Source organism: Mobula hypostoma, chromosome 20, assembly GCF_963921235.1.
Source record: "Mobula hypostoma chromosome 20, sMobHyp1.1, whole genome shotgun sequence".
Lineage (NCBI taxonomy): Eukaryota > Metazoa > Chordata > Chondrichthyes > Myliobatiformes > Myliobatidae > Mobula > Mobula hypostoma.
The window spans coordinates 52544043-52571975 of record NC_086116.1 but is presented as its reverse complement, the minus strand read 5'-3'; the positions used below and the strand labels follow the sequence as shown (position 1 = coordinate 52571975).

The 27933-nt window shown below is 42.7% G+C and overlaps 1 protein-coding gene across 1 annotated transcript in view; it reads left to right on the top strand.

Moving 5' to 3' along the window:
• Window positions 1-25580, top strand: part of LOC134359250 (echinoidin-like) — a 53813-nt gene extending 28233 nt beyond the window's left edge. The window contains exons 2-7 of the mRNA XM_063072213.1: window positions 6016-6164; window positions 13075-13145; window positions 16249-16403; window positions 19081-19221; window positions 21485-21596; window positions 25546-25580. Coding sequence (XP_062928283.1) covers window positions 6082-6164; window positions 13075-13145; window positions 16249-16403; window positions 19081-19221; window positions 21485-21596; window positions 25546-25580 — 597 coding nt within the window. The 5' untranslated portion in view covers window positions 6016-6081. The remainder of the gene's footprint in view (window positions 1-6015; window positions 6165-13074; window positions 13146-16248; window positions 16404-19080; window positions 19222-21484; window positions 21597-25545) is intronic.
• The last annotated feature ends 2353 nt before the right edge of the window (window positions 25581-27933 follow it).

Genomic DNA, 27933 nt, shown 5'->3' with positions numbered 1-27933 from the left:
CTGTGAGCGAAGCCCTCTTGTTTTACTGAGATCAAAAACAAGGGAATGATGATGGCGAGAGTAGGACCATGCAGGAATTTTATGTTTGGAGTCATGGGATAGTGGCAAAGTACTAAACGAGTACTTTTCATCCGTTTTGTCTGAGGAGTAGGACAGGGATTAGAGAGATCGGTGTGGGGTGTTCTGATATTTTGGGACATTTTAAGATCAAGACAAAGGTGAATCCAATATCAAAGATCCTCATCAGCCAGGTCATACTCTTTTCTTGCTGTTGTCATCAGGTAGAATGTACAAGTGCCTTAGGACTTATTCAACAACAGTTACTACCCCTCAACCATCAGCCTCTTGAGGAAGAGAGGATAACTGCACTCATCAATTGAGATGCTCCCACATCCAATAATCTCACTTTAAGGACTCTTTATCTTGTTATTTCATGCTCTCGTTTATTTATTGCTGTTTATTTACATTAGCATTTGTGCAGTTTGGTGTCTTCAATGTGCTTGCTCTTTCATTGATCCTGTTTACAGTTACTATTCTATAGATTTGCTGAGTCTGCCTGCAGGAGAAAGAATCTTGGGGTTGTATGTGGTGACATGTTGTGACATATTCTGATAATAGTTTTTACTTTGAACTTTGAATCTCTTGGAGATCATTAAAGTGTATCAATCACCAAGGTCTGGTGGGATCCTTATGGCAACTTGAGTGCTATTGGAGAGGATTCTGGGGGCAGGATTTAATCACACATGGAAGAACATGGGTTAAATTAGGACAGTTACCAAGCTGGAGTAAATTATTTGAGGAAAATGAATAAATAGGGAATGGAGCGATATGAATTGACGGAAACAATTATTTTAATCTGACATTATGCTGAGCAGCTGTACTGGTCTGAGTTATAATCCTCCTCTAGACACCCCCTGCTGGTTAAATCCTGATAAACCAGCACAACTCAATAAACTGCACCTCTCACCTTTGGCTTAAAATTCACTTAACTGGAGTACGGAATTCACAACCACTCATGAAACATGAACATAACTGTTACATACAGGAGTCCGAAAATACAGGGGTAGCTTGGGTTTACTTTAAGCTAGGCACAATTGTATCAAGTGGTAGCGTGATGATGTATGGAATTAATGTATTTTTTACATATAGGTAAACATACTAAATTATTTAAATGAAGAAGAAAGCTTAATCAACCAATATATGTACAAGATTACTAAACATTATTGAAATATCAAATACACACTCCTCATTCCAGTTATAAACTCCAACTCAATAGAATACAACTCAACTATTATACACAGTATACTATAGTATAATTTAGTATACTATAATATATATAGTATAATATAATAATATAGTATAATATAGTATACTATAGTATACTATACTATATACTATACACAGTATACTGCATAACACAACCATTAGTTACAGACATCCACGGCATAGTAAATATTAAATTGTCCTGTTCAGACTTAAAGATTCAAAAACTGTGGAGGATACTGTGGAATAACATCTTTCCTAAAAAGTTGGGGGGAGGATGCAATCACTCTTCTTGGCAGGTAGAACTTGTGACTGTAAAAACAATATCAATTTCTGGAGCCTCCTCCATGGTGGTTTCATGAGTTGTTTCTGAGAGTGCAAGAAGTGGTTCTGAGAGCTCTGTACAACTTTCTTCTCCTTTTCTCTCTCTGGATCTACTTCAATCCCTTCCATTTTAATTCTCACATACCTTCTCTTTCTCATTCACATTCTTTCTCTCCATCTTTACCCTCCTTCTAGTTTGTCAGCTTGTTCTTGGGGAGGTTCATTTGGTTCACTGGAGTATTCTCTTATTAATCCTTCTATTGCTAACTTTACAATTTGATCTCTCCTTTTGGCTTCCACGTCCACAACATCATCTGATGAACCCTGTTTTTGTACCCCTGTGTCTCCTTTCTTTTTGGCCTTCCATTCATCCAACTGGTGTTTAGTCTTTTCATCTATTTTTACAAGCAGCTTTTTGTCTCCCCTTGAAGTTCATGTAATAACCTTAATGCAAGCAGAGTAGATTTTGGTTCTTTAAACTTACAAAAACAAATGCTTGCAACTTTCCTGAAGCTCCTTGAACTCTCTTCCAGGTTAAAACCAAGCAACACTTCACAAGTAACTGCCTGATTAACATACCTGAGGCTTTGTCAGATATGTTGCCTACAAAAACTGTTGTAGTCAGACCACTGCTTTCATCATTTTAATGCTTGCACTGAGCAGCACAGTCCTTCCTTGATCCAGTATACTTTTCAACCAGAAGCACAGAGGATGGCACCAACACCCGTTTGTCCTCTATTGGGCAGTGGTTCGTGGTGTTCAGCAATGAGAAAGTTGTGGCATCATGTACTACCCTTCTTGCAGTTGGCTTCAGTGCAGAGAGTGTGACGTGCAAATAGTCAATTGATCTCCAATCAAGTTATAGTTGTCTCAGGCAACCACATCCCATAATGCTGGTCCTCCTGTTTTTACCACAGACAAGCTCAATGTGACTTGTTGGTTGTTGTATTTTACAGTTTATAGATATCATCCCAACAGGGGTTATCTTTTCTCCAGAATCGGTTCTAAATTGGTGTCTGAAAGCATCAGTTGGTATCTTTAAAAGGCTGTTCAAACTTTTTCTGTGGAATGATTGAAACAGCTGAGCTAGTGTCTAATTCCATTTTAATTACTTCACCATTCAGTTCCGGTGTAAACCATATTGCTTGTCTATCAATAATTTTAACACTATAAATTTCAAAGCTTCACAGTCCAGTATCACTTTCATTGTTATCTGATTTTTTATCAACAGCATGCAGATTAATGATCTTTCTGAAACTGCAACTTGACATTCTAGCTTTTTCTCTTCCAAGTGGATTTAATTTTGTCTGTCTGACATGATCTTTGTATCTGATTTACTTTGTTGTATATTCTGGAAGTTCTGGGGAAGAGGACCAACAAGATCCACACTGACATGGTCAAACCGTCACTCAGGCATTTAAAAGGTGCCAGTGGTGTATGAACATGAAAGGTAACTTTTGGTCGCTTGCATTCCACACTGTTTGCAGTCCAATCACGCACATCTTTTCTTATGCTGTGTCTCACAAACTCTAGTGCAACCAGTTTCTGTGAGGCTTCCGGCTCCGATGTGAGAGGCCATGTGTTACCAGGTTCGGATATGGCCCAAATACGGAGTGAGAGACATTGAACCAGGTCGATAGTTCACAAACTTTAATGTGAACAGTGTTAAAGGGAAAATAAATAATAAACACTAGGCCAAATAGGGCCGTTAACTAAAACTCTCAAATGGGAAACGAAGCCCACACTGCGGCTGAAAGGAAAAATCTAAACATTAAACAAATACCACTAGTCTTCAGAGTCCGTTGACTCAGAAGTCCAATTTCTTAGGGAAGGCCGACAGCAAACGAGCAGCGAAGCGTTGCTGTGCTCTGTCCACGTCTCGACAAACACTACGACGACAAGTATGGAGTTAAACATTCATGATTGAAAATTACTAGCTGACACGTGCAAATTCACAAGCGAAATTGTCATATCTACTGTGCTGCTGAATCCGTGGTTGTGGTAGGGCTCCCCTCTCTAGTCGCAGACCTTGAGGCACCACAGACCTGTGTCCGCTGGAAGTCCTGGATCAGCGACTTGTTCAAGATGTCCTTCGCTGGGATCCAGGTACATTCATGTGGACCATACCCTTCCCAGTCCACAAGGTAGTGGATCTTACCACATACTCAGTGAGATGCCAGGAGGCATAGACAAGGGAACTATCTACCAGATGGGGAGGAGGAGTGACTGGGGCCAGGGGAGAGGTAGTAACTGGCTTGAGCTGGAAAACATGGAATACTGGGTGGATCTTCAGTGTTGCTGGTAGATGCAATCTTGTTGACCGCCTTTTCCACTACAAATGGTCCCATGTAGCGCAGTGCTGGTTTCTGGCTCTTGACTCTCAGGGGAAGATCCCTTGATGCCAACCAGAACTCCTCTCCTGGCTTGAATGGCCTTACCTGTCGACAGAGCTGATCCAGCCTGCTGGGGATACTATTTCTGGGTGCACATTGAGGGGAGTATCTAGGTAATAGTGATCATAACATCAATATTGAATTGAGAAAGGCTTGTAAGGGGAAGTCAAAAAGGAAATGTACTCATGGAAGTGGAGTTCAATTGTTGATGTTCAGAATGAGTTTTGTACATGTTATTTACCGAAGGATATAATGGAAACTTTTGGGATCTTTGATGTTCTTTATTGCTGATAGTCGCACCTTATTCCAGACTATTTACTTCTCTGCTGCTGTGATGGGTTCAAACTTTGTTCCTTGGACCATTAGTCCAGGACTCTAGTGACTCCTGGACCCTCACTCCAATTCCACTCCACCCTGCAGTCTGCCAGCTCACTCCTCTCACGTCTCCTCTCTTTATCTCTCGCCGACAAAAGACCCCGAACACCTTCCCTCAGACACACAAGAAAAAAACAACACACCTCTCATTGGATGGCATACATTCCAAAGCCTCCGTTATCTCTAGACATAACCCAAACACTGCTGCTACAGAGAAACCATTACATTTGGAGTGAAACCTTACAGAGAAACCATTACATTAGCAATGAATCCTTACAGAGCATTACAGAAGGAGGATAGATAAAGAAGAGTCGGTTGATGTTGTGTCCTTGGATTTTCTGAAGGCCTTTGAGATGGTGCCACACATGAGGCTCTTAACAGGCTACGAGCCAATAGTATTACGGGAAATATTCTAGCATGGATAAAGCAGTGGCTGATTGGCAGGAGACAAAGAGTGGGAATAAAGAGAGCCTTTTCTGGTTGGCAGCCATTGTCTAGTAGCATGCCACAGGGGTCTATGTTGGGACCAATTATTTTTACATTATATGCCAATGATTTGGATGATTGAATTGATGGTTTTGTTGCAACGTTTGCAGACAATATGTAGATACGTGGAAGGGCAGGTATTTTTGAGGAAGTAGATAGACTATTGAAGGAGATAGACAGATTAGGAGAACAGGCAAAGAGCTAGCAGTGTATCATCATGTACTTTGGTAGAAGAAATGAAAGTATTGAATATTTTCTAAATGGAGAGAAAATACAAAATTCTGAGGCACTAAGGGGTCCTTGTGCAGAATTCCCTAAAGGTCAATTTGTAGGTTGAGTCTATGGTGAGGAAAGCAAATGTGTTGTTGGCATTCATTTCAAGAGAACCAGAATATAAAAACAAGGATGTAATGTTGAGACTATAAAGCACTGGTGAGGCCTCAGTTGGAGTATTGTGAGCAGTTTTGGACCCTTAATCTTAGAAAGGATGTGCTGAAACTGGAGAGGATTTGAAAGGAATTTCTTGAAAATTAATCCAGATTTGAACAGCTTGTCATATGAAGTGTGTTTGGTGGCTTTAGGCCTGTATTCATTGGCCTAATTCTGCTCCAATATCTTCTGGCCTTATGGTCTTACCCAGCAAGAATAAATCTGATTCTGATTCCAAATTTGATGCAAAAGGTTAATCTGCAGGTGCAGTGAAATAACACACTGTCTGTGATGTAAGAGCTTTGGAAATTTAATTCAAGGAAGTCTTGCTGACATTCCACAACATTACAATGAGACTCATCTGGTGATCTGGTGATCAGATGTTGTTTTGCTCTCCATACCAAAGGCAGGAAATACCTGCCTTGGAGTCCGTGCAGCTCTGATCCAGCAAATGGACGTTTGGAGCGAGTGAAGTGTCCACTGAAGAGATAATGACAGACATTGAATAAACTCACTAGAATTTAGAACAAAAAGCTGAAATTGTTCTCATTGACAGTTGGATTATGAGGGGTGGAAATGAAATGCTATTTCCTCAGTCTTGAGAATCTAGAACTAGGATACAATTCACATTTTCGGCTTTAGAGAGGAAAACTTCCCTTGTGCAGAGTGTTGGGAATCTTTTAAATGTTGTGACTCTGAGCACTTCAGGGCTGAGAATGTACAGACTTCCATTATTATGTTGTAGGACATCTCAGTAAGTGGAACGGTCAGTCTGCAATAAACACCCAGCTCTAAAGTGAAGACACTGTAGATGGGAACCTGTCAATGCTCGACTGTCTGGCTTCTGAGTGACTTCACTTCTTCACCAAGATGGCTATGTCTCAAAACTTTGAGGTGAGCAAATTCCGATTTTATCAACAATATCACACCAGAAGATGGAAATTAACACATTCGGTGTGTTACAGAGGAAATGTAACACATCTGCTCTCAGTAGGAAGTGAGTTATACAGATAAATATTATTTAAGTCTCCCTTTCTTCAACAACATGCGATTAGTCTTAGTTTTCATAAACTGGCTCCGTTTTCGATCAATCAATCCTTTTCATAAAAATTCTGCAATGAAATACTGTGTCACCATTGCTGAATAGAAATATTTTGTAAAACAATTACTTTGAAATATTTGCATTCACCTTCATCTCCATGATACTGAGGTATCTCAGTGGACCTGAAAGACCACACTGGAATGGTGTTGATACACTGGGACAAACGTCACTTTGCTCAATGTCTCACCATATCCAAATTCAATTCTGAACATGGCCTACAACCGCTTAGTGTTTGGGGACCTGAAGTCCAATCTGTCTGGGTGATTGTGGCTTTCTGGTTCCTCAGTTCCACCCATGTTGGTCACAGACTCAGAGAATGGTTACAACTTTAAAGAATGCTGGTCAACTTATGGAGTCTGTACCAACTCTGTACAAGAGTGACCCATATACATCCACCTCCCCACCAACTACCCACAGACACACAATCCATCTTCCTCCCAACTCTCCTAACCTAGTCACGTCTCTTTCCTTCATAAATATCTCAAGATATCTCCTCTGATTTTATCATGTCTGAGATATTTCCATTGTTCTACTTGAAAACTAACTTCTCAAATTTAGCAACATGCACAACATGCTGGAGGAACTCAACGGGTCTGGCAGCATCCATGGAAATGAACAGTCAACGTATCGGACCAAGACCCTTCGTTTGGGTAGATGCTGTGCAATATGTTTCCTGTTACAAATCGGTACCACAAGATAACCAACAGTACACAATATGCAATTAAACGATTGAGCTTTATAATTCTTAATTTGACTATATGGTTGGTAAAGAAAACAAAAAAAAGAAAAAGGGCCTATTCCCATGAAACCTTCTAATGCGTAAGGTTGGAGATCACTGATAAGGCCATTTGTCCACCATCGACCTCCTCCGATCGTCGCTGCCCTTCGGACCCTTGCTCCAAGTGCACTCCATCTGGCAGTCTACCAAGTCTCTCCATTCATGTATTCTCTCCTCATCTCTCCCCTGCAAAAGACTGCAAATTCCCGGCTCCCAAACACAGAGGAAAGAACAACATCCCGCTCATTGGATAATGTGCCCTGTTATCTCTCGTCATAAGCCAAACATTGTTGCTACCGAAAAACCATTACCTCAGCAGTGGAACATTACAGCGAAGCCACTACATTAGCAGCGAAACCTTACAGAGTGTAACAGTTAATTGGCCATTGCAAATTGTCCTGTGACTAGCCTAGGGTTAGGCTGATGTCTGCATGATGTTCAGTTCTATTCATAACTCTTCTGAAATATGAAGCAGATCATCCAGGAAAAATACTCAGACGTTGGACAATAAATGGCAAATAACATTTTCCCCAGGCAATGAATACCTCAAAAACTGAGAGCTGTCCATTAACAGCCATTGACATTAATGTCACGTTCCTCCACCATCTACAGCTTGGGAGTCACTTCTGAGCTGAAAACCAATTGAATCAGACACACAGATTCTGTGGCAGAAAGAGTCACTCTGAGGCTGGGTGTATCTCAGCAAATGATCCATCTTTGACATGCTAGTGCCTTTCCAATATCTGTAAGTTTTGAGATCAGAAACACTGTGGAGTACTCATTGTACAGGCAGCAGGAACAGTAACCAAAGGGACGAGATCTTAGATGGCAAATGGATCAGATGTTTCAGGAGGAATTCATTTTGCTCAGGAAGTTGTCATGATGTGAAAATCACTGACAGAAAGACTTCTGGAAGCAGAGTCAATAATAAGGCATGACTGCACAAGCACGTGGCCAGTGTTCTGTACTGGGTGTCAGATGTGGAATGTCCGGGAGACCCCCAGCATCCCAAATGGCCACATCTGCACCAGGTGCCTTGAGCTGCAGCTCCTTAGGGAGTGCGTTAGGGAACTGGAGATACAGCTTGATGACCATTATCTGGTCAGGGAGAGTGAGGAGGGGATAGAGAGGAGCTACTGGCAAGTAGTCACACCGGGGCCTCGGGAGACAGGTAAGTGGGTAACAGTCAGGAGAGGGAAGGGCAGGAGTCAGATGCTAGAGATACCCCTGTGGCTGTCTCCTTTAACAATAAGTACTCTTGTTTGAGTACTGTTGGGGGGGGGGTGGTACGACCTACCTGGGGGAAGTAACAGTGGCTGTACCTCTGGCACAAAGTCTGACCCTGTGGCTCTGAAGGGTAGGGGAAGGAAGAGGATGGCAGCAGTGATAGGGACTCTACAGTTCGGGGATCAGATAGGCAAAACTGTGGACACAGGAAAGAAACACGGATGGTAGTATGCCCCCCATGTACCAGGTGTCCAGGATGTTTCTGATCGCGTCCTCGATATCCTGAAGTGGGAAGGTGAACAGCCAGAGGTTGTGGTGCATATTAATTCCAACGACATAGACAGGAAAAGGGAGGAGGTCCTGAAAACAGACTACTGGGAGTTAGGAAAGAAGCTGAGAAGGAGGACCTCAAAGGTAGTAATCTCGGGATTACTGCCTGTACCACACAACAGTGAGTGTAGAAATAAAGTGAGGTGGAGGATAAATGCGTGGCTGAGGGATTGGAGCAGGAGTGACCTGTACAAAAAGAAAGGGTTGTACTTGAATCCGAGGGGGACCAATATCCCAATAGGGAGGTTTGCTAAGGCTATTGGGGAGAGTTTAAACTAGAGTTGCTGGGAGGTGGGAACCAAACTGAAGAGATGGATGAAGGGGCAGCTGGCTCACAAATAGAGAAAGCTTGTAGACAGTGTGAGAGGGAGAATAAGCAGGTGATAAGGAAGGGATGCGCTCACACTGATGGTTTGAGATGTGTCTTTTTTAATGCAAGAAGCATCATGAACAAAGCGGACGAGCTTAGAGCGTGGATCACTGCTTGGAGCTTTGATGTGTGGCCAGTACAGAAACTTGGATGGCTCAAGGGCAGGAATGGCAATTTAGAGTGCCAGGCTTTAGATGTTTCAGAAAGGACAGGGAGGGAGGCAAAAGAGGTGGGGGCGTGGCACTGCTGATCAGAGATAGTGTTAAGGCTGCAGAAAAGGAGGAAGTCATGGAGGGATTGTCTGCTGTGGATGGAAGTTAGGAAAAAGAAAGGGTCAATAACTCTACTGGGTGTTTTTATAGACCTACCAATAGTAACAGGGACATCGAGGAGCAGATAGGGAGGCAGATTTTAGAAAGGTGTATTAATAACAGGGTAGTTGTGGTGGGAGATTTTAATTTCCCAAATATTGATTGGCTTCTCCCTAGAGCAAGGGGTTTAGATGGGGTGGAGTTTGTTAGATGTGTTCAGGAAGGTTTCCTAACACAAAATGCAGATAGGCCGACAAGAGGAGAGGCCGTACTTGATCTGGTATTGGGAATTGAATCTGTCATGTCTCTCAGTGGGAAACAATTTTTCAGATAGAGATCATAATTCTCTCCATTGTATGCTTTCCATCCATGCTGGGTTGAGCATCAAGCTAGTGACTTGTCCTCATAAAAATAAGAAAGCCTGCTTAAAGAACGCCGTCATAACGGCGTCCCGATGACTCCACTCGGAGTTAAGGGCTTTCTTCTTCTTCTTGATCATAATTCTATCTCTTTTACCATGTCATTGGAGAGGGTTAGGAACAGACAAGTTTGGAAAGCATTTAATTGGAGTAAGGGTAAATATGAAGCTATCAGGCAGGAACTCGGAAGTATAAATTGCGAATAGATGTTCTCAGGGAAGTGTGTGGCAGATGTTCAGGGGATATTTGCGTGACGTTCTACATAGGTGCATTCCAATGAGACATGGAAAGGATGGTAGGGTACAGAAACTGTGGTGTACAAAGGCTGTTGAAAATCTAGTCAAGAAGAAAATAAAAGCTTGCAAAAGTGGAAAGGTAACGATAGAGATCTAGAAAGTTATAAGGCTCAGGATGGAGCTTAAGAATGAAATTAGGAGAGCCAGAAGCAGCCATGAGAAAGCTTTGGTGAGCAAAAGTAAGGAAAACCCCAAGGCATTCTACAAGTATGTGAAGAGTAAAATGATAAGATGTGAGAGAATAGGACCAATCACGTGTGACAGTGGAAAAGTGTGTATGGAACCGGAGAAGATAGCGGAGGTACTTAATGAATACTTCACTTCAGTATTCACTACGGAAAAGGATCTTGGTGATTGTAGGGATGACTTACAGCGGAGTGAAAAGCTTGAGCATATTGACATTAAGAAAGAGGATGTGCTGAAGCTTTTGGAAAGCATCAAGTTGGATAAGTCACCAGGACCAGATGAGATAAACCCCAGGCTGCTGTGGGACGTGAGGGAGGAGATTGCTGATTCTCTGGCAATGATTTTTGCATAATCAGTGGGTGTGTGAGAGGTTCCAGAGGATTGGAGGATTGCAGATATTGTTCCCTTATTCAAGAAAGGGAGTAGAGATAGCCCAGGAAATTATAGACCAGTGAGTCTTACTTCAGTGGTTAGTAAGTTGATGGAGTAGATCCTGAGAGAGAGGATTTATGAACATTTGGAGAGGTATAGTATGATTAGGAATAGTCAGCATGGCTTTGTCAAAGGCAGGTCGTGCCTTATGAGCCTGACTGATTTTTTTGAGGATGTGACTAAACACATTGATGAAGGTAGAGCCGTAGATGTAGTGTATATGGATTCCATCAATGCATTTGATAAGGTATCCTGTGCAAGGCTTATTGAGAAAGTAAGGAAGCATAGAATCCAAGGAGACATTGCTTTGTGGATCCAGAACTAGCTTACCCACAGAAGGCAAAGAATGGTTGTAGACAGGTCATATTCTGCATGGAGGTCAGTGATCAGTGGTGTGCCTCAGGGATCTGTTCTGGGACCCCTTCTCTTCGTGATTTTTATAAATGATCTGGATGAGGAAGTGGAGGGATGGGTTAGTAAATTTGATAATGACACACAGGTTTGGAGTGTTGTGGATAGTGTGGAGGTCTGTCAGAGGTTACAGCGGGATATCGATAGGATGTAAAACTGGGCTGAGAAGTGGTAGATGGAGTACAACCCAGATAAGTGTGAAGTGGTTCATTTTGGTAGGTCAAATATGATGGCAGAATATAGTATTAATGGTAAGATTCTTGGCAGTGTGGAGGATCAGAGGGATACATAGGACACTCAAAGTTGCTGTGTAGGTTAACCCTGTGGTTAAGAAGGCATACGGTTCATTGGCCTTCATCAACCATTGGATTGAGTTTATGAGCTGAGAGGTAATGTTACAGCTTTATAGGAACCTGGTCAGACCCCACTTGGAGTACTGTGCTCAGTTATGGTCACCTCACTACACGAAAGATGTGGAAACCATAGAAAGGGTGCAGAGGAGATTTATAAGGATGTTGCCTGGATTGGGGAGCATGCCCTATGAGAATAAGTTGGGTGTACTCAGCCTTTTCTCCTTGGAGCGACGGAGGTTGAGGGGTGATCTGATAGAGGTTTACAAGATGAAGAGAGGCATTGATCATGTGGACAGTCAAAAGCTTTTTTCCAGTGCTGAATTGGCTAACACAAGAGGGCACAGTTTTAGGTGCTTGGAAGTAGGTACAGAGGGGATGTCAGGGGCAAGTTTTTTACGCAGAGGCTGGTGATTTCTTGGAATGGTCTGCCAACACAATGTTGGAGGCAGATATGTTGGGGTCTTTTGAGAGAATTCTGGATAGATACATGCAGCTTAGAAAATTAGAGGGCTATGGGTAACCCTAGTTAATTTCATGTTCAGCACAGCTTGAAGGGCCTGTATTGTGCTGTAAGTTTTCTATGTGTCTGTGTTTCTAATAACTTTAAAAGATTTTGGCTAAATGTGTGAAGGAAAAAGTCCCAGTGGCAGAGGGAAAGAGAAGGAGAATTAAACTAAATGGATTGCAAATCAAAGAGATGGTACAGATTCGATGGGCAAATAATTCCCTTCCGTGCGGTAGCATTCTTTTGTTCTAGCAGAGGATGAGGATGAGCTGAGTGTACAATCAGTTTCAGAGATCATTTGCTCTGCCTGTGAGAGTGAAGGGGCTGAGCAACAAGAGAGATTCCAGAGAAAGAAAGAGCCACTTGACCCATTGGTCCCACTCCACTGGAGATCGATGGATTCCTTATTTCAGAGATCTCCCTGAACTGTCCCTGGAGAAGCATCAAATATCAAGCTGTCCATTATCTCCCCAAACTTCTAGGTTTTTCCTGAGCAGATTTCATTCCAGCTCCTTATTGGAAAGTGACCATCATACTAAATTGAACCTGTTCCTCACAAATGGATTACAAAGCTTCCATGACGGGAAATGGAGGGGTAACAGACCAGAGCAGGTATATGAGTCAGTGAGGTGATCTGTTGTTTTTGAAGAATTCAACTGAATATTACTTCCTGATTGTCCATCTTGATAATATTCTTTGAGCTCTAATATCACAAAAAGATTATAGGATCATAGACGCCTTCTGCGGCCTCTATTTCTCAGTATTCAGTTATAACATCACACTCTACAGTCACACTTGGAGCTTACAAGGCATTTCTGTAGTTTCCTGTTAATATTGTTCCTATCTGCCAATAGTGATTCGTCAGTGGTAGTACTTACACTGCTCAATTGAGCCAATTGTGTTTAATTTCAATATTCTTTGAAGCTCCTAAGATCTCAAACTACATATATGAGGGGATGCAAAACCATTAGAACCTTTATTGACACAGGGAGCTGAGAGAGAGAGAGGTGGGAATGGCGACAGGATATCCCCACGTTCACTGGGAAACTTGACACTAATGATGCTTTGTTTTCTTGTGTTTCAGATTCGAGAAAAGAAACATGATGCTGGTGTGGGTTTTGGTGGTGACTGCACTGCTTGTCAGTGATGTGGCAGGTAAGGTCCATTGATTCCAGGAGCTTCAGAAATATATTGCTGTGAGGAATGAATGCACAGGCCTCTTTTGGGACTATAGGACATGGGAATTTGCTGACATTGGACTGGTCGGGTTGTGGTAGCAATTATCTCTTGTCTGAGATACTCACATCTGAACTGTTGATGTTTCAAAAATTCTCCTGTAGATCAGGAGACAGGGATTTCTTCACAGTGATGTTTCTTAGGAAAATAAAGTTGCAGTTAGAGGGGTATAGGACTATCTGTGAGGAACTGAGTGGATACAGAGAAGAAATTTCTGCAGGCACTGGGTCCAATGCACCAAGTGCAGTCTATTTGTTACCGGTGAGGTTGAGGGTGATGGCCTGAGGGAGCACGGGCAGATTGTGAGGGACTCACAACAACTTTTGTTCATCTTTTCTTTTTTTTCTGGAGGAAGACTTATCCCATTTCCCAGAGGATGGCACTGAAATTCTGTTTCCTTTTTCATTAGCAACAGCTTGGTTGTTATCTGGTGAAATTTGTTTTCTTTGTTTTGCTGTTAAAGAGCATTTTTAGTTATTCCAAATCTCCAGCTTGCTGCTCTTTAATCAATGATAAAACCCTTTTCCTTTGATCTTTGTCATTGAATGTTAATGCAGACCAGGCACATACTTTGTCTTGACAGAATGGTAGCTGTTGTGCAATGGCCACGCCATGTTGAAAGAAATCCCACACCAACACCTTCCACTCCTTTGGAAAGCATGCATGAGGTTTAGGAAGCAAGGATCAGATGGGTCTATTGAGGAATATAGGGTAGCAAGAAAGGAGCTTAAAAAGGGGCTGAGGAGAGCAAGAAGGGGGCATGAGAGGGGGCATACTAGGTGAGTAGGGAAAAGGAAAACCCCAAGGCATTCTTCAATTATGTGAAGAACAAAAGGATGATAGGAGTGAAGATAGGACCAATTAGAGATAAGAGTAGGAAGATGTGCCTGGAGGCGGTGGAAGTGAGCAAGATCCTCAATGAATACTTCTCTTCGGTATTCACCAGTGAGAAGAAACTTGATGACGGTGAGCACAATATGAGTGAGGTTGATGTTCTGGAGCATGTTGATATTAAGGGAGAGGAGTTGCTGGAGTTGTTAAAATACATTAGGATGGGATGGATAAGTCCCCAGGGCCTGACAGAATATTCCGCAGGCTGCTCCATGAAGCGAGGGAAGAGATTGCTGAGCCTCTGGCTAGGATCTCTATGTCCTTGTTGTCCACGGCAATGGTACCGGAGGATTGGAGGGAGGCGAATGTTGTCCCTTTGTTCAAAAAAGGTAATAGGGATAGTGTGGGTAATTATAGACCAGTGAGCCTTATGTCTGTGGTGAGAAAGCTGTTGGAAAAGATTCTTAGAGATAGGATCTATGGGCATTTAGGAAATCATTGTCTGATCAAGGACAGTCAATATGGCTTTGTGAAGGGCAGATTGAGTCTAACAAGCCTGATAGAGTTCTTTGAGGAGATGACCAGGCATATAGATGAGGGTAGTGCAGTGGATGTGATCTACATGGATTTTAGTAACGCATTTGATAAGGTTCCACATGGTAGACTTATTCAGAAAGTGAGAAGGCATGGGATCCAGGGAAGTTTGGCCAGGTGGATTCAGAATTGGCTTGCTTGCAGAAGACAGAGGGTCATGGTGGAGGGAGTACATTCGGATTGGAGGGTTGTGACTAGTGGTGTCCTACAAGGATCAGTTCTGGAACCTCTACTTTTCATGATTTTTATTAACAACCTGGATGTGGGGGTAGAAGGGTGGGTTGGCAAGTTTGCAGATGACACAAAGGTTGGTGGTGTTGTAGATAGTGTAGAGGATTGTTGAAGATTGCAGAGAGACATTGATAGGTTGCAGAAGTGGGCTGAGAAGTGGCAGATGGAGTTCAACCCCGAGAAGTGTGAGGTGGTACACTTTGGAAGGACAAACTTCAAGGCAGAGTACAAAGTAAATGGCAGGATGCTTGGTAGTGTGGAGGAGCAGAGGGATCTGGGGGTACCTGTCCACAGATCCCTGAAAGTTGCCTCACAGGTGGATAGGGTAGTTAAGAAAGCTTATGGAGTGTTAGCTTTCATAAGTCGAGGGATAGAGCTTAAGAGTTGCGGGGTAATGATGCAGCTCTATAAAACTCTGGTTAGGCCACACTTGGAGTACTGTCTTCAGTTCTGGTCACCTCACTGTAGGAAGGATGTGGAAGCATTGGAAAGGGTACAGAGGAGATTTACCAGGATGCTGCCTGGTTTAGAGAGTATGGATTATGATCAGAGATTAAGGGAGCTAGGGCTTTACTCACTGGAGAGAAGGAGGATGTGAGGAGACATGATAGAGATATACAAGGTATTAAGAGGAATAGATAGAGTGGATAGCCAGCGCCTCTTCCCCAGGGCACCACTGCTCAATACAAGAGGACATGGCTCTAAGGTAAGGGGTGGGAAGTTCAAAGAGGATATTAGAGGAAGGTTTTTTACTCAGAGAGTGGTTGGTGCGTGGAATGCACTGCCTGAGTCAGTGGAGGAGGCAGATACACTAGTGAAATTTAAGAGATTACTAGACAGGTATATGGAGGAATTTAAGGTGGGGGGTTATATGGGAGGCAGAGTTTAAAGGGCTGGCACAACATTGTGGGCCAAAGGGCCTGTACTGTGCTGTACTGTTCTATGTTCTATGTTCTTCTCGATCCTGATGGAGATTCTAAGAAGAGAAAGTGTACAGTCTTCCTTTAAAATCTCCATACAGCTGTCCTTGATTAGCAGCACTGCTCTAAATGCCGATTTGTGCCGTCCTTCAGATGATTTCCCAAAATCTGGTCCATTCCCAATATCAGGCTGATCAGCCTGCGGTTCGTCCATCTGTCCCTTTCCTCCTTTTATAAGAAGTGGACTGGGGGAGATCACATTAGGTCTGTATTAAACATCAGAGAGGCCACAGATACAGCTACAGGGATCCTTCCTCCCCTCAAGCCCTGACCTTCTGTGTGTCCATCAAGGTCTGGTGTTGTGCAACAGCAAAATCTGTGACTGTTTATGATTGGTACTTTGGTTATTGTAGTTGATTTAAATTCTAATTCTCTTTCACTGAAAGGGACAAACAATTCCTTGGTTCTGAAGAGGACTCAGCGGGACCTTCAAAACTATAGACTATTCAGAGGACCCTGTGAGGAAAACTGGTTTCATTTTCCTCTTTTAAACTCCTGTTACCGGTTTTTCAGTGACAAAAAGGCATGGATGGCAGCTGAGGTAAGTCCCTGGAATAAGTGATTTCTGTGGGAGTCCTGGTGAATATTGGTCTCTGCTGGTTCATTCCCATGAACTCACAGCACAGCCTCTAGTTGAATTGTCTGTGATGGGTCCCTGTGTTTCACTGCAGCCGTGGGCTCTGCTTTCTATCAGTTGGATCAAAGGGTGAAATATTTGGATTTTAGGGGAACCTCCACATCCAGAATTGGGTTTGGACACGAATGATTTTGCAGGGGAGGTTCAGGTCACTTCTTTACTCATTTGATTGAGCTTTTTGTGGAGGGGGCAAAGCTGATTGATGAGGGTAGAGCTGTGGATAATGTTTCACATGGATCCTAGTCAGTCATTTGATAAGTTCCTGCATGGGATGCTCATCCAGAAGATGAAAGTGAGTGAGATCCGTGGCGACTTGGCCACTTGGATTCAGAATTGACTTGCATGTAGAATACAGAGGGTAGTTGGCAATGTATCTTATTCTGGATGGTAGTCCTTGACTGCATCCTTGATTGCATCGGTATTGTACTGTATTAGTACTTTTATATTTGTGTGCTGTAGCGCTTTCTGTATTCGCAGTTATTTTGTAAATAACACTATTCTTTGCATTTCTGGTCAGATGCTAAATGCATTTCATTGGCTTTGTATCTGTACTCGGCACAATGACAATAAAGTTGAATCTAATATAATCTAATCTAATGGTGTTCCACAGGGAACCGCCCTGGGATATCTACAGTTTGTGATATATGTTCTGCAAGTGACATCAATAAAAATGGGTGTGGGTGGGTTTTGTCAGTTCACCAACTATAGTAAGATTAATGGTGTTGTGGATAGTGTGGAAGATTGTGTGATTGATATGGATCATTATAGATATGGGTGAAAAAAATGGCAGATGAAGTTTAATCCAGGCTGGTGTTGCACTTTAGGAGATTAAATGTGAAGGAACAGTACGTGGTTAGTGTTGAGGCCCTTGACAGCGATGATGTACTGTTACGTAACCGGCAGCAATGAATATCAATCGAGACAGGTTATATAAAAGCAACCAAACATTTATTAAACGTGGAAGAACGATAAAAAACAAACGAAAACTTTAATCGGAAGTTAACCGTTATGCAGCCATTCAACAAATCATCAGTCGGCACTGGTTCTTAAAGCGTTAAATGTGAAAACAGTTCTTAAAGTGATAAAGTCAGATATAGTTCTTAAAATGGTAAATTTGAAAGTCCAGCAGATTTATATGTTCAGTTGGGAGAGACTTCTCTGGAGAAGGATTTCTTCATAGACGCGACTTTCCTGCTGGTTCTGTCCAAAGGACTCACTATGCAGCAAATAAACAGTTTAAAACAACGGACCTTAAATTCTAGAGAGAGCAAACCTTTGCATAAACTCTTTGCTCTTTTGGCAAGAGTTATCTCGATGCAGGTCGCCACTCCTTCAATGAAAACTCAATAAGGTCGATCCTTTGTTAAACTGCCGAAGATTCCGACTCCTCTCAATCCTTCGATCCTATACTTCGACAAAGTCTTCACTCTCCTGTACTACTGCTGGAATAGGGTAAATCAACACATCTAGCCAAAAATTTCCAGTCCAATAGTATTGTATCTTGCAATAGAACGTACAACCATTTTAAAAATGAAACTGCGTCATAAAAAACAAACACGCAACAGAAACGGAGACACAGCATGTTCTACCTGAAAATCTACAAGCTAAAAAACTAACTGCATCATCTGGGGTCTACCATTATATACCAATGGTGCACACGTCATCACGTGACCTCACATCGGTGGGAAAATTACATCAGGTGACCTCCAAAAGACCATTACGTGATTCTCACAAATAAACCACAGATCTCCTTGAGGCATGTAATAGTACAGATATTTCTTAGGATGCAAGTCCGTAGCTCCCTGAAAGTGGTTGCACAAGTTGATGGGAGGTAAAGAAGGTGTATGGCATGCTTGCTCTTATTAGTTGAGGCATTGAGTTCAAAAGTCAGGAAGTTACGTTGCACTGTTATTAAACTCTGGATAGGCCCCGTCTGGAGAATTCAATTCATTCCTGGTCTGCCCATTACAGAAAGGATGTAGAGGCTTTGGAAAGGATTCAGAACAGGTTTACGAAGCTGCTCCCTACATTAGTGGTCACGTGCTCTAAGGAGAGGTTTTACAACTAGGGTTGTTATCTCTGGAGTGGTGGTGACTAAGGAGAGTATTGATGGAGGTTTATATAAATATGAGATGCCTAGACAGAGTAGACAGCTGGAATCGTGTTCCCATAGTTGATGTGTCTAATACCAGAGGGCATGTACAATATTTAAGTTGAGATGGAGTAAGCTCAAAGGAGCTGTGTGGGGCAAGTTTTGACAAGGAGGTGATGGGTACCTGGAATGTGCTCTCTGCAGTGGTGGTAGCAGCAGAGAGAATAGAGGTGTTTATGAAGCTCTTTGATAATCACATGAATATACAGAGAATGAAGGGACATGCATCAGGTGCATACAGAAGGGATTATGTTAATTCAGCATCGTTGGCTTAATTAACTCATCACAACATTGTCGATCTGAGGGCCTGTTTCTCAGTTCTGCTCTTGCTTGTTCTGTCAGGTTGAGCAATTTACTGAGAGAGAGGCATATAACAGGATGAAAGACACTGACTCTCACTGACAGATAAATTATTTCTTTCATTTGAAGAATTTTTGTAATCAAGACGCATATTGTGGACAGCTGACTTCTGTGAACTCAGACGAACACAACACCTTCATTTCTAATGTGATCTCTATCGTGGACCAAAAAAAGCCATGGGCTTGGATTGGCCTGAATGACATTTACCAGGTAAAGTTAATGACGGTGAGTTACACTACAGAAGGTGTTCCCAACCTTTTCTGCACGACGGACCGGTTTAATATTGACAATATTCTTGCAGACTGGCCGACCGGAGGGGCTGTTCAAGTAGGGTTAAACTCACCTCAACATGTCTTTTACAGTTAGGGTTGCCAACTTTCTCACTCCCAAATAAGGGACAAAAGTAGCAGTCAAATCCCGGGACACTTTACTCCCGGAAAAACTACCATAACCATGAAGCCTTGCACGGGCACCTGTGTGCACATGCCTGGCGTGCCCATGTCATGTGCACATGTGCGTATGTGCCGATTTTCCCCCCACAAGTTGGTTTTGCCTTCATCTTCGCATCTATACTGTACATACATTATTTCTACTTTATATAGGCTGTGTATTTATCATATCATTCCTGCTTTTACTATAGGTTAGTGTTACTTATTTCAGGTTTTATGTGTTATTTGGTATGATTTGGTAGGATATTTTTTGGGTCTGGGGACGCTCAAAAATTTTCCCCATATATGTTAATGGTAATTGCTTCTTCGCTTTATGCCATTTCTGCACGAACGGTTTCATAGGAACGCTCCACCTTAGTGGGGGATATACGGGACAAGGGCGGTCCCGTATGGGACAAACTAATTTAGCCCAATACACGGGCTGTCCCGGCAAATACGGGACAGTTGGCAACCCTATGTTCAAGTTCAACAGTTCGTGACAGGGAATGAGGAAGGGTACAGCTGACTCATATCGTTTCCTCGCGGCCTGGTAACACATGCTTTGCGGCCCGATACCGGTCCGCGGCCAGGTGGTTGGGGACTGCTGCACTACAGGATGTCATGACCCTGGTCAGAGCAGAAGATGATTTCCCAATCTCCTCTGACCATTTCAGAGGGCAGGTTACATTAACATATTGATGGATCTCCGGAGTCATATCATTGTTCACAGACAGAATTACACCTGAAGTCATGCAGAGTTACGGTGGTGTGCTAGTGTAGTGGTTGAGTTACTGTGTGTATCCTCATGATTTGCGGACACAAGTTTGAATCCCATCCCAGCAGCTGGTAAATTTGGATCCAAGTAAATAAAAAGCAATAAATCTGGAGTAAAACATTACTATCAGAAATGGTGATAATGGAATGACCAGACTGTTGTAAAAACTCATGCAGCTCACTGTTGTTCTTCAGGATGAGGAATCTGCCATCCTTCTCCAGTCTGGCCTCACTGTGACTCCAGAGATCCATCAATGTGTTGACTCTTCCCTGCCCTCTGAAACGGTCAGAGGATGATCAGGGAAGAACAATAAATGCTAGTCTGACCATTGTCACCACAAATAAATTCCCAGATATTTATGTCCCTGTTTATCTCCGCATGAGCCTCCTCTCACCCTCCTTCATCTGATACGATCAGCGTGACTTTCCTTTCTCCATCATGAGTATCTCTGTCTTTTTCTCACTGATTACCGACCCAAGTGAGACACATCTGAAAGACTCTGGAGAAAAAGGTTTCTCTCAAGGAGCCTGCTGGATTGATCTGTACCTCTCCGAGATTTATAGTCCAGCATCACAAGTGGAAACATTTCTGTGTTGACCCTGTTGGATCTTCAGAGTCTGAAGGAGGATCCCAGTGAGCTTCTCGTCCACTCCACACACAGTCATCTGGTTTTACCATCCAACTGTTAATTGCGACTGTAGCTCTACAGTTAGAGCAGGTAGTGAGAGAGAGAGAGAGGGAGCAGGAGAGAGAATGAATGAATGAATGAATGAATGAATGAATTCTGGTACTTTCCCTGCAAATACGTTCTCACCTTCAGTGGTATCTCCATACCCCATCCATACATTGGAGACCAGAACTGTACACAGGATCTGAGTGAGTCACAAGTTTTCCTGCCTCCATTTCCATTTGGTTTTGTAGTCTGAGTCCATTCATGTGCAGTCTTTTTAACTTCTGTCACTTGTCCCTCCAGAGTTTATGAGATCAGTCTGTGTATTTGTGCTCAATGACTCATTGTCCAAGTTGTCATTATTCCTTCTCCCTGACTTTTACTCTCAGATCCGGTTTCTTTTGTTCCAAGGATTCTGTTACTTCCATGAGATTTCCCCCACCCTGACAGTCTGTCATTTAAAATCTCATTCACTGCCCTGTTTGACCTGGCTGCTCGTACTCTGGTCTCAATCTCGCCCAGGCCCAGCTCCTCCCAGTACAATTAAGTGACAGGTTACTCAGCGTTCCACAGAAATAATCACTGATTTATATCCCACAGGAAGGCACTTTCACATGGGTTGATGGAACTGCCTGCAATTATACAAGATGGGATGTAGCTCAGCCTGATGATTACCAAGGCAATGAAGACTGTGCTCACATTCATCTTTCAGGTAAGTGTAACAGTGAGATAAGTGTTATCTTCTATGAAGTCCATTTCAGACACAGTATTGAAGAGGCCTGTCACAACAGAAGGAATGGACAACCCCATGCTCAGCTGAACTGGGCTCAATGCCCCGCAGTTAGAAGAGGATAAATAGGATATTTTGCAGGGACAGGGGAACAGTCAGTGTATGAAGATGAAAAAAAAAGACAATGCTGGAAATCTGAGATACAACCAGCAATTTCACAACACTCAGCAGGTCAGGCAGCGTCTATGGAGAGAGCAACAGAGGTAATATTTCACATTGGAAACCCTTCGTCAGGTTCAACTGTGTGTGAGCTTGTAGATGGAGTAATGCACAAGAGATGTAATATCAGGTTTGTGTCATTGCAGATAAAGAAACTCAAAATACAAAGTTCAAAGTACATTTAATATCATTTGCTTGTGGGCATTTACAGTATATACAAATAAACACAATACAATCAATAAAAAAACTATCATAAAAGACGGGCAAAGAACCAATGTGCAAGAGACAATGAACTGTGTAACTACAAAAGAAACAAGGAAGGAAATCATAATGTAGGTAAATAAGTAATAAATAATATTGGAACATGAGTTGTAGAGTCCTTGAAAGTGATTCCATGGCTTTTGGTATCAGTTCACTGTTGGGGTGAATGAAGTTATCTAGTCTGGTTCAGGAGCCTGATGGTTGAAGGGTAATAACTGTTCCTGATGGTGTGGGGCCTCCTTTCTGACGGCAGCAGCAAGGAGAGAGTATGAGTAACACACACAAAGTGCTGGAGGAAATCAGCAGGCCAGGCAGCATCTAAGAAAACAGTACAGTCGACGTTTCAGGCTGAAACCCTGCCCGAATTTACTGCCCTGCCAAAGGGGTTCAGTCCGGAACATGACTGTACACTTTTCCTCGATGCTGCCTGGCCTGCTGATCTCCTCCAGCATTGTGTGTGTTGCTCAGATTTGCGGCACCTGCAGATTTTCCCCTGTTTGTGAAGAAGAGAGCATGGCCTGGATGGTGTGGGCTCCTTAATAATGGAAGCTGTTTTCCTGCAACAGCAATCCCTGTAAATGTGCTCAGTGGTGGACAGAGTATCACCTCTGATGGGCTGCTCCTTATTCACTACCTTTTGTTGTGTATTTCGTTCAAGGGCATTGGTCTTTCAGTTCCAGGCTGTGATGCAACCAGTTGATATACTCTCTTATTGTGCATCTATAGAAGTTTGCAAAATTTTTAGACGACATGCCGAACGCTCATAAACTTCCAAGAAAGTAGAAGTGCTGCCATGCCTTCTTTATAACGGAATTTAAGTGCTGGACATGGGACTCATTCTTTGAAATGGTAATGCCGAGGAATATAAAGTTACTGACCTTGTCCACCTCTGATCCCCTGATGAGGACAGGTTCATGGGCCTCCGGCTTCCTCCTCATAATATAAAAGAATAACAACTTTTCTGATTGAAATTGAAAACATCTTCTACATTCCAGAGATTCCACATTCTGCACCCATTAGGATGTCCATGAAATGGTGAGGACACAGTTGATCTCTAATGGGACAGGCATGTTGTCCAGCCCAGGGTGAGCTCAGCCACAGTCCAAGTCCCCAGTTAACGTAGCAAAAGTCACATTTCGGCAACACAGTCTGATTGCACATGGACCACAACAGGAAGTGACTCCCTTCATTTACAAGGCAAACAGATGGATCAAGGTCAGGAAATATTCATGGCTCACAGACTCTGACTCTAAAAGAGGAAATATTTAGATTAAACGAAAAATGAAGAACGCTAGAATCACTCAGCAGGTGAGCCATAACTGTGGAGAAAGAAATAGAGATAATGTTTCCAGTAATGACCTTCCTATTTCTCTCTTCATACACGTTGCCTGGTCAACCAATTATTTTCAGCATCTGCAACATTATGCTTGTGGACTAACAGGTCAATGTTGGATTCCTTTTCTCTGCTTCAAGGTTCTCCAGTGTGGAATGATTTGCCCTGTGATATGAAACTTGGTTTTGTTTGCACCTACAAATTTTGCTGAATTTAGAAGTCTCCAGAACCATCCACTCATCATTTCCATCGGTGGATTCAGTGCCTGATTTCTTTGTAGCCACTCTCACTGTCTGTGGTGACTGTACTCATTTAGTTTCTCAGCCAATAATAAAGAGAATTGCATCCTGAGCTGTGTGTTTGTTGTTGTGTGAGTCCAGTTTCCAGCAGCCTTCCTGTCCCACTGTTGCTTCCTTCCCACCTCTGCACTCAGAGCTGAACTGAGGAGAATTTGGCACCGAATTTGCAAAATTAATTCTATCCCTTTGTCTGCACTTGGTGTGTTGGGTCCAGATCACTGCATGTGGAAGTGAAATACGGGTTCTGAGGTGGGCACAGAGGAAACTTACTGCAATAGTTGCAGGGAATGAGATTTTACAACACTGTGACTAGGCTGCAGATGATGAAATGGTCCCATAAATACCTTTGCACAATTGCATGAAAGCCTCTGTCGTTTGTTTAGAAATCAACTCAACCAACTACTTATCAATTTTTCAAACAATTCCTGGTCTTTGATATTTGTCTAGATACAGTAAAATCTGACAGAACACAATCTTGTCCAAATCTCCAGTCAATCTGATGAGGAATGGTGGGTCACTGGGAGTTGAGGAATTGACTGAAATGATAATTAAAGTGAGAGAGATGGTGGGAATAACTCAACATTATACCCCTCTAACCCACGTGGTTCCTATTTAGTTATTGAACTGACATTCAGCCCTTTAAAGTCAGTCAGTAAACCACATGATGAGGGGGACACACAAACACGAGGAAATCTGCAGATGCTGGAAATTCAAGCTACACACACACACACACACACACAATGCTGGTGAACGCAGCAGGCCAGGCAGCATCTATAGGAAGAAGTACAGTCGATGTTTTGGGCCGAGACCCTTCGTCAGGACTAACTGAAAAAAGAGATAGTAAGAGATTTGAAAGTGGGAGGGGGGAGGGGGAGATCCGAAATGATAGGAGAAGACAGGAGGGGGAGGGCTGGAGCTAAGAGCTGGAAAGTTGATTGGCAAAAGGGATACAAAGCTGGAGAAGGGAGAAGATCATGGGATGGGAGGCCTAGGGAGAAAGAAAAGGGGAGGGGAGTATCAGAGGAAGATGGAGAGCAGGCAAGGAGTTATCGTGAGAGGGACAGGGAGGGAAAAAAGAGAGAGAGAAAAAAAGGGAAAAAATAATAAATAAACAAATAAACAAACAAATAAATAAATAAGGGATGGGGTAAGAAGGGGAGGAGGGGCATTAACGGAAGTTAGATATGTCTATCCATGGCCTCCTCTACAGTTAAGATGAAGCCACACTCAGGTTGGAGGAACAACACCTTATATTCCGTCTGGGTAGCCTCCAACCTGATGGCATGAACATTGACTTCTATAACTTCCATTATGCCCCTCCTCCCCTTCTTACCCCATCCTTTATTTATTTATTTATTTAGGCAGTGACAGCAGATCTACGTGGTACCCAGTGTGATTTAGGCAGCCAATGCTTTCTTTTGATGAACTAGTGCAATTACAGTGCGATCATCAGAAGCTGAACAGAATTTATGGACTAAAATACACTCTGTGTAAGTCTATAGCAGATGATAATCAAAAATGAGAGATTCTCGACAATTTGTAATAACTGTATGATTTGCCAGATACATAATCCTGAAAGTCACCACTGGTATCTGCTACTGCTGCACTCCTCCTCCAAGAGGTAATTTGTGCATCTCCAAATGGACTTCACGTTGCTACCCAAATTTATGGGTTATAATTATGCATTTAATTCTGATTGTTTTCTTAACAGCTGAAACTCATAGAAATGTTGCTAATTTTTTTATTATGAGAATATATTCCTAGGTTTAGGATCCCTGAGAAATTTACAAGTGATAACGGTCCTCAATTTGTGGTTAAGGTTACGCAGGATTTGACAAAAGCCTTGCAGTGTAAGCATCACATTACCTGACCTTACCACCCACAGTCCATTGGGACAGTTGAAAGACAGAATGGGGCCCTGAAAAGGGTGAGCAAACCTGACTAAGGTGGCCAGAGGCACTTCCACTGGCTCTCATGATAACACACTAGCTCCAAACCATGCAACAAATCTATCTCCACATGACATTGCATTGGGACATCCCATGTGCTTGCACGAATATGCCAGTTGCCTCTCCCTTTATGGTTAAATAGATGCATATCCATACTATGATTGAAAGCATGTTGCAGTACTGCATAGCACAAATGTAAACTCTTAAAAGTTCCATCAACAGGTTTTTGAAGAGCAGAAGATCTCGATGGCTGCAGAGTGTCACACTTACCAGCTGGGAGATTGTGCATTACTGAGATTTTACTGTTGAAGGAATTCCCTTGAGCCCGGTTGGGAAGATCCTTTTCAAGTACCACTAAATACATGCACAGCTCTGAAAGTCCATATACTCAAAAGGTGTAGCCTATACTCCTGAATCATAGTGAATTCGACTCTGTTCTCGACTTTGATAATGAGATTAGAGCTGTGAAGGGAGTAAGGGACTGCATCACCCATAGAAATGATTTTTGCAAATGCAACAGTTTTAAACAATGGCAGCAACCTTCCAAAGCAGACTGTATAATCCATAGACCTAGAGCTGAAGGTCAAGGTGAAGTCTATCATTGCACCAGGACAGGATGGAGCTGGAGATGGAACAGTACGTAGAATGCTTATACCTCAGATGACGCTCTCAATGCCAGTAGTGGTAATGACGGGCTGTGTGTCACATGGCCGATCACTGGCTGCCAGAGGCAACCCTATGCTGCTGTTACCTTTGATCTTAGTGCATACATATTTATTTATATTTTTATTCATTCTCATACAGAGTGGAATGGATCCTTCTGGCCCTTCGAGCTATGCTGCCTAGCAATTCCCCATTTTAACCCTAGCCTAATCACGGGACAATTCACAATGACAAATTAACCTACAAACCGGTCCGTCTTTGGACTGTGGGAGGAAACCAGAGCACCCAGGAGAAACCCACATGGTCACAGGGAAAACATACAAACTCCTTACAGGAAGCAGCGGGTTTTGAACCCATGTTCTCTATACTGTAAAGTGTTGTGCGAATCAGAACACTACTGTGCTGACCCAAGTATGTGATGTCCTTGTGAGTTTTGGAAGCTAACAAGAAGATCTCCAGGAGAATGCTTGTTTGTCATAATGAACACAGACATTTTTAATTAATCACCAGTTTTAGTATCTCTCTGATGTCCACCGTCACATCAGAATGTACAGAGGGAGGTGCCCGCCCTGTCATTTTTCCATCACACAGTATAGAACTGTCTGTCATCTCTTTATCTCTGAGGTGAATTAACTCATAATCATAGATCATAACCCAGTTCAGGAACAAAGCAAGGATTACTCTGAGATTACTCCTGCCTTATACACCTTGAAGATACCTGAATTCCTCGTTGGGTTTAACGAAAATCCCCACAACACCACTGGATGAGCAGTTCTCCTCATCTCCTGAGCAGAATCTGTCACCCAACCAGAATTAACAGAAGAAGTGGTCTGGGTGTTATGAAACTTTACATTTTCTTAAACTGCTTTGAAGAATAAATGTTGTCAAAGGTCTTGTGTTTGGCTGATGTAGGCTGACAGAAGATCAGCTAAACGGGAGCAATTAGGATTCGTGTCTCAATGCATTTCTACAACTGAGCCATAAAACAATAGAGCATTACAGCACAGAAACAGGCCCTTCAGCCTATCTAGTCTGTTCCAAGCCTTATTCTGCCTAGTCCCATTGACCCACACGTGGAACATAGCTCTCCATATGCCTGCCATAAATATCGTTATCCAAATGTCACTTAAGTGTTGTAATCAAACCTGCATCCACCAATTCTGCTGGCAGCTCGTTCCATACTATGCACAAGATTCCCCTCAGGTTTTTCCTTAAATATCTCACCTTTCAGCCCTAACCTATGACCTCTAGTTATAGCCTCACCCAACCTCAATGGAAAACGCCAGCTTGCATTAACCCTGAGGCCTATTATAGTCTGTCCACCCAAACTGCAACATCTCACACTTCTCTGAATGTGATCTGAACCAGCAATATTTTCAGCTTGTTCAGATCACACTGCAAGCTTTCATAGTGTTTCTTGCTGTCTACTAAACCCACAATCTTGGTGTTATCTTCAAATTTGCTAATTCCGTTTACCACATTATCATCCAGATCATTGATATGGATGACAAACAACAACGGACCCAGCTCCAATCCCTGTGGCATACCACTAGTTACAGGCCTCCAGTCAGAAAACTAAGCATCTATTTCCACTC